Source organism: Hemibagrus wyckioides, linkage group LG03 (assembly GCF_019097595.1).
Source record: "Hemibagrus wyckioides isolate EC202008001 linkage group LG03, SWU_Hwy_1.0, whole genome shotgun sequence".
Classification (NCBI taxonomy): Eukaryota; Metazoa; Chordata; class Actinopteri; order Siluriformes; family Bagridae; genus Hemibagrus; species Hemibagrus wyckioides.
In genome coordinates, this window is record NC_080712.1 from 1,877,646 (window position 1) to 1,891,730 (window position 14,085).

General features: G+C 43.7%; 1 protein-coding gene across 2 annotated transcripts in view; it reads left to right on the plus strand.

Moving 5' to 3' along the window:
* Nucleotides 1-6,117, plus strand: part of sh3gl2a (SH3 domain containing GRB2 like 2a, endophilin A1) — an 83,893-nt gene extending 77,776 nt beyond the window's left edge. For both annotated transcript variants that reach the window (XM_058385912.1, XM_058385911.1), the window contains exon 9: nucleotides 5,219-6,117. In XM_058385912.1, the coding sequence (XP_058241895.1) occupies nucleotides 5,219-5,415 (197 nt within the window). In that variant the 3' untranslated portion in view covers nucleotides 5,416-6,117. The remainder of the gene's footprint in view (nucleotides 1-5,218) is intronic.
* Nucleotides 6,118-14,085: the final 7,968 nt, after the last annotated feature.

Consider the following 14,085-nt stretch of genomic DNA (forward strand, 5'->3'; position numbering starts at 1 on the left):
GGACACAAAGATGGAGGAACGAGAATCAGACAGTGATGACTGCATGTCAGACTCTGTTTTAATGTTCGATTCTCAGGAGGAACAGGTTAATGTTGTGTACAGAGCTGATGATATTAAAGAGTTTTTAAGGAACACCAAATGGCAGAAAAATGTAGCATTGGAAGAGTTTTTCCCAGACTGTAAGCAGTTCATTCATGACGTGAAGTTCTTCAGAAGAGAAGGTGCGTTTATTGATGTTGAAATTTTCCGTCTGAAGAAACTGATCACGAGTGAATAAGGAAAACTCTGATGATGACTAATGTGGTGTTTTTTATGGTAGAGTGGTTTTTACCCTCTGTTTAATTTTATTTATTTTATTTATTTTTATGAAAGGAGTTAATATTGCGAGTTTAAATATTAATGGGGCAAGAGAGCAAATCAAGAGAGCTAAACTGTATGAAGTTTTAAAGCAGAAGCACATTGACGTTGCCATGCTGCAAGAAACCCACAGTGATACCAGCAATGCTGCTGATTGGGTGAAGGAGTGGGATGGGTTGGTGATTTTAAGCCATAACACAACACTCAGTGGTGGAGTCGCCTTGCTCTTTACTCACAGTTTTATTCCTTGTTCTTATTCAGTTGAAGAATTTTTAAATGGGAGGCTTTTAAAAGTGAAAACTTTTTATGAGAATGAGGTTTTAGTTTTTATCTGTGTGTACACTCCCACCAGTGCAGTGGAGAGGATGATGTTTTTAGATACTCTGAATAATGTCATTGCTGACTGCAACACTGCAGAAATTTTAATTCTGGGTGGAGATTTTAACTGTACTACAGATAATTTAGACCGGAACCACACAGAACCTCACATGGCTTCCCGTAAGCGCCTGTGGGAGATGGTGGAGGCCCACGAGTTGAGCGACATATGGAGAGCTTTTAATAAGAACAAGAGACAGTACACGTGGGCCCATGCCATAGATAACACACTCTCCCTGGCGAGATTAGATCGTTTTTATGGTTTTAAGCATCAGCTGACGTTTTTTACAAAGTGTTTTATTGTTCCAGTAGGTATCTCTGACCACAGTATGGTCCAGTGTACTATTACTAAAGAGAAGGTTAAACCTAGGAGTGCCTACTGGCATTTTAACACTGCTCTTTTAGAAGATGCTAATTTTAGGGAGTCTTTTACTTATTTATGGAATTGTTTTAAACATGAGAAGGCAGCTTTTAGTTCACTTCAGCTGTGGTGGGATGTGACAAAAGCACAAGTCAAAGAATTCTGTCAACAGTACACTCTCAATGTCACAAGAGACATTGTTAGATCTCTGAAAGCTCTGGAGATAGAAATGGTGGAGCTCCAGCGTTTGGAGGCCACTGGAAATCGAAGGCATATTGAAGCCCTCAAACGTAAAAAATCCAAAATGAACGACCTGTTAGACATTACAGCACAGGGGGCGCTGGTCCGCTCACGCTTTAAAAGCGCTGCTGAGATGGATGCTCCTTCAAAGTTCTTTTTCAGTTTAGAGCAGAAGAATGGACAGAAAAGATTTATACATGCTGTGCAAACAGAATCAGGGGATCTCGTATCTGAGCCCACTGACATTCGCCAGCAGACAGTAAGCTTCTACTCGAAGCTGTACAGCAGTGAGTGGTCAGGGGCACAAGCGGTGGAGGACAGCTTCCTCATGGACCTGCCAAAGCTCTCTGAGCAAGCGGCGAGAGAGCTAGACAGGGAGCTGACGCTGGAGGAGGTTCATGAGGCTCTCCAGGGGATGGAGAATGGATGGGCGTCAGGTATAGACGGTCTCCCTGTCAAGTTCTACAAGGCATTCTGGGCCGTCATAGGGCAGGACGTGCTAGATGTCCTACGGGACAGCGTACGGAGAGGTGAACTCCCGTTGAGCTGCAGGAGGGCCGTCCTGACCCTGCTACCGAATAAGGGAGACCTGACCCACCTGAAAAACTGGTGCCCGGTCTCACTACTGTGCACTGACTGCAAGCTGCTCTCAAAAGCATTAGCCTCGAGACTGACTAAGGTAATGGAGCAGCTCATTCACCATGACCAGACGTACTGTGTGCCTGATAGGTCCATATTCGATAACGTGTATTTAATTCGTGACATTTTGGAGGTCTCCAGGCTATTGGGCTTAAAGACTGGTCTGATTTCTCTAGATCAGGAAAAGGCTTTTGACCGGGTTGAACATGAATATTTGTGGAAGGTGCTGGAAGCCTTTGGGTTCAGTCCAGGTTTTATAGCCATGATCAGGGTGTTGTACAGTGACATTGAGAGTGTACTGAAGGTTAACGGTGGTTTATGTGCTCCTTTTAGAGTGTACAGAGGGATCAGGCAGGGCTGTTCCCTCTCTGGAATGTTGTATTCTCTAGCTATTGAACCTCTTTTAAATAAGTTAAGAAGTAATCTCTCTGGTTTTAATATTCCACATGCTAATGCCTCAATATGTTTATCAGCTTATGCAGATGATCTGGTAGTGATGATAAACACACAGAATGATGTCAATGTTTTAACTGACATTTTAAAGGACTTTCAAATTTTATCCTCCGCCAAGGTTAACTGGTCTAAAAGTGAAGCCATTTTAGTTGGGGAGTGGGAAGGTGGGCAACCGTCACTACCAGGAGGCTTAGTGTGGAAAAGAGGTGGTTTTAAATACTTGGGTGTCTACCTGGGGAACAATGAGTTTTTAAGTAAAAACTGGGAAGGTTCTGTAGAGCACGTGAAGGGCAGACTGAGCAGGTGGAAGCGGCTGGTTCCAAAGATGTCCTACAGGGGGAGAACGCTGGTCATCAACAACCTCACTGCGTCGTCCCTCTGGCACAAGCTGGCATGCGTGGATCCGCCGCCGAACCTGCTGGCAAACATCCAGGCCCTGCTGGTGGACTTCTTCTGGGACGGTCTACACTGGATTCCACAGAGTGTGCTTCATCTGCCGAAGGAGGAAGGAGGACGGGGCTGGTCCAGCTGTCCAGCAGAGCCGCAGCCTTCCGCCTCCAGTTCATCCAGAGACTCCTCACTGGACCCGGAGACTTAGTATGAAGAGCAGCAGCCAGTGGATTATTACGCACAGTTCAAGGACTGGGGCTGGACAGAGCGTTGTTTTTAATGGACACAAAAATGCTGGACATTTCTGGACTACCAGCCTTTTACCGTGGATTTTTTAAAATTTGGAACTGTTTTAAGAAACAAAACAAGGGCTGTAGAACGCTACACTGGCTGCTGGAGGAGCCTCTGGTGTACGGCGGGAGACTGGACATCTCCAGTGTGACCGTCCCTGCACTGTCCAGAACTCTCCTCAGGGATTGTGACGCTCCGGGAGCTTGTGAACATCGCGGGGTCGGACTTGTCGAGGGCAGAGGACCTGGCAGTGTGTATGGGACTGCGGTCCCTGCGTGTTGTCAATCAGCTCCTACACCGCTGGAGATCTGCACTAACATCAGAGAAGTGTGTTCAGCTAATGGACCATCAGCACACAGAGACTGGTCCTACAGAGGACGAACCCTTTCCCCAGCTGGACATCTCTCCTGACCTCGACGGGTGTGCAGGCCCCCTCCTGGAGTGCCGGGGTGAAGGGGAGATGGACTTTGGGTCAGTGTTGGGGAAGCTGCTCTACAGAGCGTGTGTAAAGGTTTTAAATAAGAAGAAGCTGAGTGGGAGGGTGGACACCCCATGGAGAAGTGTACATGGTTTTACTGATGATTTTAAACCAGAGTGGACGCACTGTATAAACCACCGTTAACTAAAAAATCTGCCGACCTCCAATGGAGGATTTTACACTGTATTATCTCTGTGAACTCTTTTATTTCTGTTTTAAATCCTGATGTTGCACATGATTGTCCTTTTTGTTCACAGAGAGAAACAGTTTTTCATGCTTTTATTCACTGCTCCAGGTTACAGTCACTGTTTGTGTTTTTACGGAGCATTTTAAGGTCTTTTAATGTTGTTTTTACTTTTCAGTGTTTTATTTTTGGTTTTAAGTTTGTCAGGAAACACCGGTTCAGGTGTCAACTGATTAATTTTATATTTGGTCAGGACAAAATGGTGATATACCTGAGCCGGAAAAACCAAATTGCACAAAACACTGACTGTGACGCCATAAAAATCCTGAAAAGGCTGATAAAGTCAAGAATTTTAATAGATTTTAATTTTTATAAAAGTATGAATGACTTGGATGTTTAAATGTGTGTGGTGTTGTGATAATGTGTTGTGTTCTGTTGCAGAAAGGAAACTTAACTTTGCAGCAGAACTAAACTAATCACTCATATTTAAAATATTTTAATACGTATTTATTTATTTATTTATTTATTTATTTATTTATTTATTTACTTACTTATTTATTAAGTCACTGTGACTTTTATGTGACTTGTGTAAATAAAGATGCGTAAAAAGTCAAAAGTCTCTCTCTCTCTCCTCTGTCTCTCTCCCCCTCTCTCTCTCTCTCTCTCTCTCCCTCTCCTCTCTCTCTATCTCTCTCCCTGTCTCTCTCTCTCTATCTCTGTGTCTCTCTCTCTCTCTCTCTCTCTCTGTCCTCTCTCCCTATCTCTCTCTCTCTGTCTCTCTCTCTATCCTCTCTCTCTGTCTCTCTTTCTTCTCTCTCTCTCTCTATCTCTCTCTCTCCATCTTTCTCTCTCTCTCCATCTCTCTCTCTGTCCTCTTTCTCTCTCCTCTCTCTCTCTCTCTCTCTCTCTCTGTCCTCTCTCTCTCTCTCTCTCTCTCCATCTCTCTCTCTCTCTCTCTCTCTCTCTGTCCTCTCTCTCTCTCTCTCTCTCTCTCCATCTTTCTCTCTCTCTCTCTCTCTCTCTCTCTCTCTCACCCTCTCCTCTCTCTCTCTCCATCTTTCTCTCTCACCCTCTCCTCTCTCTCTCTGTCTCTCTCTCTCCTCTCTCTCTCTGTCTCTCTCTCTCCCCTCTCTCTCTCTCTCTCTCTCTCCATCTTTCTCTCTCTCTCTGTCTCTCACCCTCTCTCTCTCCTCTCTCTCTCTCCTCTCTCTCTGTCTCTCTCTGTCTCTCTCTCTCTCTCTCTCTCTCCATCTTTCTCTTTCTCTCTCTGTCTCTCACCCTCTCCCTCTCCTCTCTCTCTCTGTCTCTCTCTCTCTCCTCTCTCTCTCTGTCTCTCTCTCTCCTCTCTCTCTGTCTCTCTCTCTCTCTCTCTCTCTCTCTCTCTCTCCATCTTTCTCTTTCTCTCTCTGTCTCTCACCCTCTCTCTCTCTGTCTCTCTCTCTCTCTGCAGCTCCTCTGGATCACCCGTGTTGTCGCGCTCTGTATGATTTTGATCCGGAGAACGAGGGAGAGCTGGGTTTTAAGGAAGGTGACATCATCACGCTGACCAATCAGATCGATGAGAACTGGTATGAAGGGGTGATAAACGGCCAGTCGGGGTTCTTCCCTGTTAACTACGTGGATGTCCTGGTTTCTCTGCCGCATTAAACCCATCCTGAACCCTCGCCTGGTGACGCTCACTGCTCCGGGAACCAGAGAGAAATCCTCACGCTGATCATCAGAACAGGAGGAGGAATATTTCTCTTTCTGTTTCTCTCTCTCTCGTTTTCTGTTTCTCATCCTTCTCTCCTTTATTTCCTGCTCTCTCTCTCTCCAGTCTTTGTGTCACTCTTCCTTCTCTCTTCTTCTTCTTTCTCTCTGTGGTGTTTGTGCATGATGTAAGAAACCTTTGCACTTTTGGAGGAAATTAATTATTTCCACGTTTCTTTTGTTCGTGACGTAAAAAGTTTTTTTTTTTTTGTCCTGGACGTGGTCATCTGACGTGACTCAGCGGTGTGAGAGCAGCTGATGTGTGGTCTTTCCCTCCACTCATCTTTAACTAGCCACAAAATTCTCATTTCAAATGGTATTAATATAATATTCATCATCTCTATTACACAAGATTATTTTAATACAGCTAGAATTTAGCAGATCAACATAGTCATGAGTAATTATTATTATTATTATTTTTATTATTATTTTCTCCTTTTGCATGCCGAGTTTCACCTGAAGACGTTTCACACGGCTGGAACTTTGCTTTATTTAATCATAAAGATAAATTTCATCACAGTATTAAAGAATAATAAGAATAATAATAATGTGAAATTTAAACTGTGACTCGTTAATATTAATAAACACTCAGTGAGAGCCTCAGTGTTTCTGCTCCTTCTTTAATTATACAATAATCTCTTCAATAAACTCGGAGAGAAATAATTAAAAATATATTTAATAATAAAGCAGGCATGTGTCATTTAGACCATTATATTTTCTAGAATCTAAAATAAAATCAGTAGAATTGTGTGTGGTGTTTGAGGATTTATTAAACCCCACGTTTGTGTCAATCCTCTCAATCTGGCAACCTGTGAATGAATCCAGTTCTAATGATCGGATGTTTGTTATTTATTATTATGTTCTATTTATTGTTATTAAAGTCTTGTGGTTGAAGTTAATCTGAAACACACACCACGCTGTGATGATCAGACTGGAACTGGATCTGATCTGGGACTGATCCTGAGACTGGGACTGATCCTGAGACTGGGACTGATCCTGAGACTAGGAATGATCCTGAGACTGGGACTGATCCTGATCCTGAGACTGGGACTGATCCTGAGACTGGGACTGATCCTGATCCTGAGACTGGGACTGATCCTGAGACTAGGAATGAGACTGGGACTGATCCTGAGACTGGGACTGATCCTGAGACTAGGACTGATCCTGATCCTGAGACTGGGACTGATCCTGGGACTGGGACTGATCCTGAGACTGGGACTGATCCTGAGACTGGGACTGACCCTGATCCTGAGACTGGGACTGATCCTGATCCTGGGACTGATCCTGATCCTGAGACTGGGACTGATCCTGAGACTGGGACTGATCCTGAGACTAGGACTGATCCTGGGACTGGGACTGATCCTGAGACTGGGACTGATCCTGAGACTAGGACTGATCCTGGGACTGGGACTGATCCTGAGACTGGGACTGATCCTGAGACTGGGACTGAGACTGGGACTGATCCTGATCCTGAGACTAGGACTGGGACTGATCCTGAGACTAGGACTGATCCTGGGACTGGGACTGATCCTGATCCTGAGACTAGGACTGATCCTGGGACTGATCCTGAGACTGGGACTGGGACTGATCCTGAGTCTGAGACTGGGACTGATCCTGAGACTGATCCTGCTTGTGATCCTGAGACTGGGACTGATCCTGAGACTGGGACTGATCCTGATCCTGGGACTGATCCTGAGACTGGGACTGGGACTGATCCTGGGACTGGGACTGATCCTGATCCTGAGACTGGGACTGATCCTGATCCTGGGACTGGGACTGATCCTGATCCTGAGACTGGGACTGATCCTGATCCTGGGACTGGGACTGGGACTGGGACTGATCCTGAGACTGAGACTGGGACTGATCCTGATCCTGGGGCTGGGACTGGGATTGGGATTGATAAGCACAAATCGCTCAATAAACTTCATCCACAATAAAATACCAGCTCAGTTATTCATCACTGCTTACTTCTGCTGTTAAATCTATTTGATTTTCTAATTCTAATTTAATTTAATTTAATTTAATTTAATTTAATTTAATTTAATTTAATTTAATTTAATTTAATTTAATTTAATTTAATTTAATAAAACTCACGAATTTAAAATGGAAATAAAAGCTTTAGTAGCATTAGTGTTTATAACATGAGGAACAGAGGAGGAGAAAATGTCAGGACTGAGACTCGGAGGAAGAGAGCGCTGGAATGGACACACCCCTCTTCATCATACACTCCTCTTCATCATACACCCCTCTTCATCATACACTCCTCTTCATCATACACCCCTCTTCATCATACACTCCTCTTCATCATACACTCCTCTTCATCATACACTCCTCTTCATACACTCCTCTTCATCATACACTCCTCTTCATCATACACGCCTCTTCATCATACACTCCTCTTCATACACTCCTCTTCATCATACACTCCTCTTCATCATACACACACTCCATCATTATACACTCCTCTTCATCATACACTCCTCTTCATCATACACTCCTCTTCATCATACACTCCTCTTCATCATCATACACACACTCCATCATTATACACTCCTCTTCATCATACACTCCTCTTCATACACTCCTCTTCATCATACACTCCTCTTCATCATACACACACTCCATCATTATACACTCCTCTTCATCATACACTCCTCTTCATCATACACTCCTCTTCATCATCATACACACACTCCATCATCATACACTCCTCTTCATCATCATACACGCCTCTTCATCATACACCCCTCTTCATCATACACACACTCCATCATTATACACTCCTCTTCATCATACACTCCTCTTCATCATACACTCCTCTTCATCATACACCCCTCTTCATCATACACTCCTCTTCATCATACAATCCTCTTCATCATACACCCCTCTTCATCATACACTCCTCTTCATCATACACCCCTCTTCATCATACACTCCTCTTCATCATACACCCCTCTTCATCATACACCCCTCTTCATCATACACCCCTCTTCATCATACACCCCTCTTCATCATACACTCCTCTTCATCATACACCCCTCTTCATCATACACTCCTCTTCATCATACACCCCTCTTCATCATACACCCCTCTTCATCATACACTCCTCTTCATCATACACTCCTCTTCATCATCATACACGCCTCTTCATCATACACTCCTCTTCATCATACACCCCTCTTCATCATACACACACTCCATCATACACGCCTCTTCATCATACACTCCTCTTCATCATACACCCCTCTTCATCATACACCCCTCTTCATCATACACACACTCCATCATACACTCCTCTTCATCATACACACACTCCATCATTATACACTCCTCTTCATCATACACTCCTCTTCATCATACACTCCTCTTCATCATACACTCCTCTTCATCATCATACACACACTCCATCATCATACACTCCTCTTCATCATACACCCCTCTTCATCATCATACACACACTCCATCATCATACACTCCTCTTCATCATACACTCCTCTTCATCATCATACACTCCTCTTCATCATACACCCCTCTTCATCATACACACACTCCTCTTCATCATACACTCCTCTTCATCATACACTCCTCTTCATCATCATACACACACTCCATCATCATACACTCCTCTTCATCATCATACACGCCTCTTCATCATACACCCCTCTTCATCATACACACACTCCATCATTATACACTCCTCTTCATCATACACTCCTCTTAATCATCATACACCCCTCTTCATCATACAATCCTCTTCATCATACACCCCTCTTCATCATACACTCCTCTTCATCATACACTCCTCTTAATCATCATACACCCCTCTTCATCATACAATCCTCTTCATCATACACCCCTCTTCATCATACACTCCTCTTCATCATACACCCCTCTTCATCATACACTCCTCTTCATCATACACTCCTCTTCATCATACACCCCTCTTCATCATACACTCCTCTTCATCATACACTCCTCTTCATCATCATACACTCCTCTTCATCATCATACACTCCTCTTCATCATACACCCCTCATCATACACACTCCATCATCATACACTCCTCTTCATCATACACCCCTCTTCATCATACACCCCTCTTCATCATACACTCCTCTTCATCATACACTCACTCCATCATCATACACTCCTCTTCATCATACACCCCTCTTCATCATACACCCCTCTTCATCATACACACACTCCTCTTCATCATACACTCCTCTTCATCATACACTCCTCTTCATCATACACTCCTCTTCATCATACACCCCTCTTCATCATACACTCCTCTTCATCATACACTCCTCTTCATCATACACCCCTCTTCATCATACACCCCTCTTCATCATACACTCCTCTTCATCATACACCCCTCTTCATCATACACTCCTCTTCATCATACACCCCTCTTCATCATACACCCCTCTTCATCATACACACACTCCATCATCATACACTCCTCTTCATCATACACTCCTCTTCATCATACACTCCTCTTCATCATACACACACTCCATCATCATACACCCCTCTTCATCATACACCCCTCTTCATCATACACCCCTCTTCATCATACACTCCTCTTCATCATACACTCCTCTTCATCATACACTCCTCTTCATCATACACTCCTCTTCATCATCATACACCCCTCTTCATCATACACCCCTCTTCATCATACACTCCTCTTCATCATACAATCCTCTTCATCATACACTCCTCTTCATCATACACCCCTCTTCATCATACACTCCTCTTCATCATACACCCCTCTTCATCATACACTCCTCTTCATCATACACCCCTCTTCATCATACACTCCTCTTCATCATACACCCCTCTTCATCATACACACACTCCATCATCATACACTCCTCTTCATCATACACACACTCCATCATCATACACTCCTCTTCATCATACACTCACTCCATCATCATACACTCCTCTTCATCATACACTCCTCTTCATCATACACCCCTCTTCATCATACACTCCTCTTCATCATACACCCCTCTTCATCATACACACACTCCATCATCATACACTCCTCTTCATCATACACCCCTCTTCATCATACACTCCTCTTCATCATACACTCCTCTTCATCATACACCCCTCTTCATCATACACTCTTCATCATACACTCTTCATCATACACTCCATCATCATACACTCTTCATCATACACTCTTCATCATACACTCTTCATCATACACTCCATCATCATACACTCTTCATCATACACTCTTCATCATACACTCTTCATCATACACTCCATCATCATACACTCCTCTTCATCATACACCCCTCTTCATCATACACCCCTCTTCATCATACACTCCATCATCATACACTCCTCTTCATCATACACCCCTCTTCATCATACACCCCTCTTCATCATACACTCCTCTTCATCATACACTCCATCATCATACACTCCTCTTCATCATACACCGCTCTTCATCATACACACACTCCATCATACACCCCTCTTCATCATACACTCCTCTTCATCATACACTCCATCATCATACACTCCTCTTCATCATACACCGCTCTTCATCATACACACACTCCATCATACACCCCTCTTCATCATACACTCCTCTTCATCATACACTCCATCATCATACACTCCTCTTCATCATACACCGCTCTTCATCATACACACACTCCATCATACACTCCTCTTCATCATACACCCCTCTTCATCATACACTCCTCTTCATCATACACCCCTCTTCATCATACACTCCTCTTCATCATACACCCCTCTTCATCATACACCCCTCTTCATCATACACTCCTCTTCATCATACACTCCTCTTCATCATACACCCCTCTTCATCATACACCCCTCTTCATCATACACCCCTCTTCATCATACACACGCTCCATCATCATACACCCCTCTTCATCATACACCCCTCTTCATCATACACTCCTCTTCATCATACACTCCTCTTCATCATACACACACTCCATCATCATACACCCCTCTTCATCATACACCCCTCTTCATCATACACACGCTCCATCATCATACACCCCTCTTCATCATACACCCCTCTTCATCATACACTCCTCTTCATCATACACACACTCCATCATCATACACTCCTCTTCATCATACACCCCTCTTCATCATACACTCTTCATCATACACTCCTCTTCATCATACACTCTTCATCATACACTCCTCTTCATCATCATACACCCCTCTTCATCATACACTCTTCATCATACACTCCTCTTCATCATACACACACTCCATCATCATACACCCCTCTTCATCATACACTCCTCTTCATCATACACTCCTCTTCATCATACACCCCTCTTCATCATACACTCCTCTTCATCATACACCCCTCTTCATCATACACTCCTCTTCATTATACACACGCTCCATCATCATACACCCCTCTTCATCATACACTCCTCTTCATCATACACTCCTCTTCATCATACACCCCTCTTCATCATACACTCCTCTTCATCATACACCCCTCTTCATCATACACTCCTCTTCATCATCATACACTCCTCTTCATCATCATACACTCCTCTTCATCATACACTCCTCTTCATCATACACCCCTCTTCATCATACACCCCTCTTCATCATACACTCCTCTTCATCATCATACACTCCTCTTCATCATACACTCCTCTTCATCATACACCCCTCTTCATCATACACTCTTCATCATACACTCCTCTTCATCATCATACACTCCTCTTCATCATACACTCCTCTTCATCATACACTCCTCTTCATCATACACCCCTCTTCATCATACACTCCTCTTCATCATACACTCCTCTTCATCATACACCCCTCTTCATCATACACTCCTCTTCATCATACACCCCTCTTCATCATACACTCCATCATCATACACTCCATCATCATACACTCCTCTTCATCATACACCCCTCTTCATCATACACTCCATCATCATCATACACTCCATCATCATCATACACTCCATCATCATACACTCCATCATCATACACTCCTCTTCATCATACACACGCTCCATCATCATACACCCCTCATCATACACCCCTCTTCATCATACACCCCTCTTCATCATACACTCCTCTTCATCATACACCCCTCTTCATCATACACTCCATCATCATCATACACTCCATCATCATACACTCCTCTTCATCATACACCCCTCTTCATCATACACTCCATCATCATCATACACTCCATCATCATACACTCCATCATCATACACTCCTCTTCATCATACACCCCTCTTCATCATACACTCCATCATCATCATACACTCCATCATCATACACTCCTCTTCATCATACACTCCTCTTCATCATACACCCCTCTTCATCATACACTCCATCATCATCATACACTCCTCTTCATCATACACTCCATCATCATCATACACTCCATCATCATACACTCCTCTTCATCATACACCCCTCTTCATCATCCACTCCTCTTCATCATACACCCCTCTTCATCATACACACACTCCATCATACACTCCTCTTCATCATACACTCCTCTTCATCATACACCCCTCTTCATCATACACACACTCCATCATACACTCCTCTTCATCATCCACTCCTCTTCATCATACACCCCTCTTCATCATACACACACTCCATCATACACCCCTCTTCATCATCATACACTCCTCTTCATCATACACACACTCCATCATCATACACCCCTCTTCATCATACACTCCTCTTCATCATACACCCCTCTTCATCATACACCCCTCTTCATCATACACTCCTCTTCATCATACACCCCTCTTCATCATACACTCCTCTTCATCATACACCCCTCTTCATCATACACCCCTCTTCATCATACACTCCTCTTCATCATACACCCCTCTTCATCATACACTCCTCTTCATCATACACTCCTCTTCATCATACACCCCTCTTCATCATACACCCCTCTTCATCATACACCCCTCTTCATCATACACTCCTCTTCATCATACACCCCTCTTCATCATACACTCCTCTTCATCATACACCCCTATTCATCATACACTCCTCTTCATCATACACTCCTCTTCATCATACACCCCTCTTCATCATACACCCCTCTTCATCATACACTCCTCTTCATCATACACCCCTCTTCATCATACACTCCTCTTCATCATACACCCCTCTTCATCATACACTCCTCTTCATCATACACTCCTCTTCATCATACACCCCTCTTCATCATACACTCCATCATCATCATACACTCCTCTTCATCATACACCCCTCTTCATCATACACTCACACTTCTTCTGGTTCTTCTGGTTGTGCTTGCTGGATATCCTCCATGATGGTCCAGGTAAAGAGCAGGAGAACCATTTCAGTGCTCAGATCCTAAATTCTTCACTTCAGATCTCCAGGTGAATTGAGGTCCCTAACATGAGTTCAGACTCTTCACTGACTTGACCTTGACTCCAGGTTTTGGTGATCTCTGAGTGTAAGGGAAGAATGTTCTGCATCCTCTAGTCAGTGGTGTTATTTCTCAGGACTGCTATAAGGACAGCAGTTCACA